The sequence below is a fragment of the Miniopterus schreibersii genome (assembly GCF_964146895.1).
Source record: "Miniopterus schreibersii genome assembly, chromosome: 7".
Taxonomy (NCBI): domain Eukaryota; kingdom Metazoa; phylum Chordata; class Mammalia; order Chiroptera; family Miniopteridae; genus Miniopterus; species Miniopterus schreibersii.
This window is the reverse complement of record NC_138108.1, coordinates 2,396,177-2,401,417: the sequence shown is the minus strand read 5'-3', so window position 1 is coordinate 2,401,417 and position 5,241 is coordinate 2,396,177. Positions and strand designations below refer to the sequence as shown.

Genomic DNA, 5,241 nt, shown 5'->3' with positions numbered 1-5,241 from the left:
AATCGATTTAGAGCATCAGGAGTTTGTGCCAAGCCCCCAATACCCGCAGTCACTCGCTTTCCCTCCTCCGGGCGCCCGCCTCCTCCTCGGGTCCAAGTCTGCCAGCCTCTTAGGTATTGAAGAGACTGTGCAAACTGGGGGGTGTTAGGTTTCTAAGGTGGAAATTTGGTGTCCTTGAATGTATCGCCTAGCTGGAGGTCTTGCTCTCCGATTGAAAACCTGGTAAGGTGCCTTGGGGCTCACTTCCAGCCAGTCTGAGAACTGGCCAGGGGACGTTTATCCGGTACCGGTCCCAGACCAGCTGCTGGCCACACGCTGGGGGTGCCCTCCAAACAGTCAAATCTGGACACACTCAGAGACCCAGGCACTGGTCTTTCTTTTTTCCCCCCTCTTGCTCTCTCTCCATTTTATTATTCACAAGACTGAGATTGTTTAAATGTCATAACTTATAAGAAAATAAGCTACATTGTAATAAATTAAACACAACGGAGACGTGCTTCAGACATGGCTCAGACAGGATATGCAAGGCCAGGAAAGAAAGCCAGGCAAAACCAAAGCAAAGCAACTTTCCAGACTGCCCCCAAAACGCCTGCTTTTCAGTCAACTAAAAAAAGCCAGAACCGAAACAAAACATAAGCGTGAGCCCCGGTGCGAGTCCTTGCGTGTCCCGGTTACCTTTGGGAGAGTGGGGACAGGTGGCTGCTATGGGTGGCGGGTTACGGCGGAGGTCTGTTTTCTTCTGGGATGTTAGCGGGTGGTTTGGTCCTGTAACTTTCAAAATACCGCAGCTGTGATCCGGTCTATATAGATATCTATGTACAAAGCAGGGTAGTAATAATAAATATTTAGTGTGTCTTCAGCCGTAGCAGTGGCCCCTTCGAAAGCAGTCTTTCAAGCCCGTTTCATGAATATACACTCTGGATTTACTTGGGATGTCCAAAGTTGAGGGAGGGGGTGACTGAGTTTTGCTTCCAACAGGGCACAGTCCCCCCTGGGTTCCCTCCGGCTCTGCCTGGCCGTGGCCTCTCCACGGCGGCAGGGGCCCTGGCCCGCTCCCTGGGCCCTCAGGGCCGGGCCTGCTCTAGCTGCTGATGTTGACTCCTGATAGCGAACCTGCTGACATGGACAGGGATGGGGACCACGATCTTGGGGTTCCGGGAGGGCTCCCCGGTCTTGGAGTTGGCGTTGCCGGCCTTCACCCGTTTCCACTTGGCCCTGCGGTTCTGGAACCAGATTTTCACCTGCACCTCGCTGAGTTTGAGGGCGTGGGCGATCTGCGAGCGCTCGGTCAGCGACAGGTACTTCTTGCAGTGGAACTCCTTCTCCAGCTCCAGCAGCTGCTCGCTGGTGAAGGCAGTCCGCCGCCGCCGGTTCTTGCCCGTGGACGTGGTGCCGCCCGCGGCGCCGCCGCCGCTGGGCGCGGGCTCCTCCAGCGCGTGGCCCGCGTCTTCCTCCTTGTGCGCCGCCTGGCCGGGCAGATTGTCATCCGAGCTGTAGTCCAGATCGCTCTCCAGCGAGAAACTCTCCTCCTTGCCCTTCGGGTCGTCTTCCACCTTTGCCTCGTCTTTCCCTTGCCCTCTGACAGCCCCGACTGAAAGCAAAAACCAAACGGGGTTTTATTACATTTCGCTCGCGCGCGGGCCTCCCGTCCCCTTCCCGCCGTCACCAAGGCAGCATTTTCCGTCTGGGCGAATGGTCTCGCTAGGACGTTAACACATTGCGATTTCCTGGCCTTCGGGGGCTGGGGTGGGGTGGGGTGGGGTGGGGGGCGTGAGAAAGCTCAAAGGAGAGGAGACAGGACGGGCTCAGGCCCTTTGCTGGTAACCATCACTCCAGGGGCTGGCTGCCCCCTCCGCGAGCTCCCAGCCTCCGGCCCAAGGAACAGGAGGCCTGAGGCCCAAAGAGCTTCCCCTTTGTCCCCAGGGTGGGGGCTGGGTGCGGACCGAGGGGAAGTTCACCTTCCCCCCAGCTCCCGGGATAATTTTGGGAACCTCAATTTCGTGGCAGCCAGAGTGGGGACAGAGGGAGGTGTAGAGGCCACACCGTGTATTTTTTGGAGACAGATAATGTGGGTGGAAGGGAAGTTTGGTACCTAAGGAGAAGTTCCCACGAGACACCCCAGCACACGCGCGCAGATGCACGGCCTCCGAGGAAGCCGATTCTGCCAGGCAAGCAGCAAGCCCGCGAAGGGGTTCGACGGGCCTGGGCGCCCCTCGGCACAAGCACTGGGGAGACGCGAAGCCGACCCCGGCTCCGCTTAATGCTGAAAGCTACCCGGGGCCCACGCAGGGGCGGGGAGGTCGGGTGGCGAGACTTCATCCAACTCGCCGCCGGACAGATACGCCGCCGTGCGCGGCATCGGGCCCAGGGTGCTAGATGCCCCCCCCCCCGGTGACCCTGCTTGGAGCGCGGCTCTGAATGTCCCCGAGTCCCCGCGGCTCGGCTGGGCCGCGTCCTCCCGCCCTTGGGGAGGGGGTCGGGCAGCGGCTGCACCGCGCGACCCCCGCGCGCGGGAGAGAAGCCGGAGCTGGCTCGCGCCCCCGCGCCCGGGTCGCGCGCGCCGCGGACTCACCGAGAGACGCCTGCACCGCCTCGGCCGCCGAGAAGGCGAGCAGCGAGCCCTCCTTGGCCAGGAAGCCTTTGCCGTCCTCCGCGTCGGCCTGCAGGGCCTCCGCCTTGTCGAAGTTGCCGCCGCCCGGCAGAGGCTGCGGGGCGAACTTGCGGGCGGCCGCCGCCTCCTGGTGCTGCGGAGACGCGGAGAAGCCGCCGGGCAGCGTGGCCATGAGCGTGGAGGTGAGCGCCATGCCCTGCGCCAGGCTGGAGCAGAAGCCGGTGGGCAGGCTGGGGATCTGGTGGTGCGGGTGCGCGGGGGGCAGCGCGGCCTGGGGCAGCGCGGGCGGCGGCGGCGGCGGCGGCAGCACCACCGGCCGGTAGGGCATGAACATGGGGTAGCCGGTGTAGACGAAATGGCCGGGGCTGGGCTGCGGCGGGCTGCCGATGAGCGAGTCTATGCTGAAGGCTGTACTGCTCCCCAGCGGGCGCTGCATCATCATCAGCGACGGCGGGAACGCTGCGCTCATAGACGCGCTCGGGAGAGGCCGGCGAGAGGCGAAAAGTCCCTGCGCCGCGCCGCCGCCGGGAAGCCCGCCGGGCACCTGGAGCACAGTCGGGCAGCGGCGGAGCAGTATCCGGAGAGCAGATGCCGCTGCCCCTCAGTCCTGGGCCCGCGGCATACCCAGCGGTTGCGGGTGGCACGCGGGGTGAGGTCGCGCGTCCCGGAGCGGAGAGGGCGCCCGGGCCCCGCGGGCTCGCTGGAGCCGCTGCCGCCGCCTGCCCGTCGGAGCCCGCGCGCGTCGCGTCCGCGGCCCTGGGCGCCGGCTCACTGCCGTCGGTGCATCGGTCTGTCCGTCCCGCGGTCCGTTGCCTCCCGCGGGCCGCTGGGAGCGCGCGGAGCTGGCGCACTTGTCTTCCGCGGGCGCCGCCAGCACCTTTAAATCGCGCTCCTCTCGCCCATTCACATTTTGCCTGCCGCCCGGCCCGGCTCGCCTCACGTGGGGCCGAGCGCGGCCGCCTATTGGCTGCGCCGGGGGGGCGTGGGAAGGCGGGGCTCCGCCCCCTCCACCCGGGCTGGCGGCCGGCGGGCTGCGGGCGCCACCGGCGGAGCGCGCGGGCCCGGGAGCCCGAGCCTGCGGCGCCGCGCAAACTTGAAAGGGGCGGTTGGCACCCCCGAGGCTCAAACCGCGCGGCCCGGCGGCCCCGTCAAGGCCGCCTCCAAGGGCAGCTCCGGGGCTGGGGCCCGCCACGTCTGGGCCTCGGGCGTTTTCTCTCTCCTTCACCTTCCTTGGAACGAACCTGCTCCCGGCTCACCCTAGCTCCGGGTGCTGCTGCTGCTCTAGGGGTGCGGGCGAGGTTCCCGGAGTTGGGGGCATGGCCCTGCTGCTTCAGATCTGCCCCTAGGGCGCTGCCCGGCAGCCGACAGCCTCTGCGTGCGTGGGGAGCCCGCGGGGTTGCTCCTCGCGCCCCCCTCCCCTGCGCTCCGGCGGGGCGGGGAGGCTGCCGGTGCCCCCGTCCCGAGCCGGGCCCTCCCGTGAGCGCTCCCTTCTCATTTTTCATGACATTCTTAATCACCGCACCTATTTACACACTTTGCCTGTGCGCACCAAAATAACAGCCACGATAATTACGATAATAAAGCGAGTCCTTCATCGCCTCCATCCTCGGGGAGGAAGGGGGAGTTACTGTGCCTCCAGATTGCATAACGTGAGATTATCCTGATGAAAGCTTTATGATGTTTGCTCAAATAAAAGCTGCGTTTTGTAAATAGGCGCTAATTAAGCACGTTGAGAACGGAGGGAGCGCTCACCCCGGCGCCGCCGCCCGGTTGCCAGCGCGAGGACTCGAGGGCGCGCGGCTCCGCTTTGCCTCCTGCAGGACGGAGCCGATTCCCTCCAGACGTTTCTCTCGTCTCGACGACGGTAAAACCCCAGGTTTTGGGAGGAAGGGACTCGGCGGGGAGGGGGCGGGGGTCTAGGAATGTTCCTGTCCCCTTCTCCAAGATAAAAACAAAACTTTCAGCTCTTGTGTTCCCTTTAAAAACGGCATCATTTCATCTCCGGGGCGGACCGTGCAAAGCGCGCCAGCGCGCGCGGGGCTTCCACGCGCCTCCAGCGCCTCGGCTCCAGCTTCCCGGGCCTAGATGCTGGAGCAGCGGGCTCGGGAGGAGAGGAGCGAAGGGCATTGTTACACGGGTCGTGACCAACGCGCGCACGCCGGGGAGCTCGTGGCTGGGGAGTCAGCCCGCGCTGGGCCGCTGTTATGTATCACTTACAAGCACGTTTAATTGGGAGATAAAGATAAATCGATCTTTATGAATCTATCGACCTGATTCTTTGAAGCTCTCCCTTCCTTTTTCTAGAGCTCTCACCCCAAGCCCCCCGTCCCCCCCCCTTGCCGGACGTCTTAATCCGGGGCCATATCCTCATGCAGGAGCCCACCCGAAGGGTCCCCGGAGGGGGAAAGGGGAGGGTGCTGAGAACACCCCAGGGCCCTGCCGCCAGCCGCCCTCCTCCACTCCCACCGCCGCCCGGACAAAGACGTCTGGAGCGGGCTCCCACTCCGGCCGCAGTAATGGATGGCTCCGGCAGCAGGCGGTTTGAAAAGAATTCATTAGGGCGCTGCCTGAGTTGCTTCCACTCTCTGCGCGCCCAGACCCCGAGGTGGCTGAGGCCGCCGAGGGGAAAT

The 5,241-nt window shown here is 64.4% G+C and overlaps 1 protein-coding gene across 2 annotated transcripts; it reads right to left on the bottom strand.

Moving 5' to 3' along the window:
* Positions 1 to 389: 389 nt before the first annotated feature.
* On the bottom strand, positions 390 to 3,188 carry GBX2 (gastrulation brain homeobox 2). Of its 2 annotated transcripts, none has more exons than XM_081141771.1 (2): positions 2,573 to 3,188; positions 390 to 1,591 (listed from the first exon to the last, which is right to left on the bottom strand). In XM_081141771.1, the coding sequence occupies exons 1-2, from the start codon at positions 3,078 to 3,080 to the stop codon at positions 1,065 to 1,067; spliced, it is 1,035 nt and encodes a 344-aa protein (XP_080997897.1). In that variant the 5' UTR covers positions 3,081 to 3,188; the 3' UTR covers positions 390 to 1,064. The 2 variants fall into 2 exon arrangements, with proteins under 2 accessions (XP_080997897.1, XP_080997898.1); XM_081141772.1 differs by having other exon boundaries at positions 1,386 to 1,591; positions 2,539 to 3,188.
* Positions 3,189 to 5,241: the final 2,053 nt, after the last annotated feature.

Bases quoted from the DNA above. Each gene is read 5' to 3' on its own strand.
- GBX2 (XM_081141771.1), bottom strand. From the start codon at position 3,080: ATGAGCGCAGCGTTCCCGCCGTCGCTGATGATGATGCAGCGCCCGCTG. The intron at 1,592-2,572 runs GTGAGTCCGCGG...TTTTGCTTTCAG, and splicing joins GGCGGTGCAGGCGTCTCTCG to TCGGGGCTGTCAGAGGGCAA.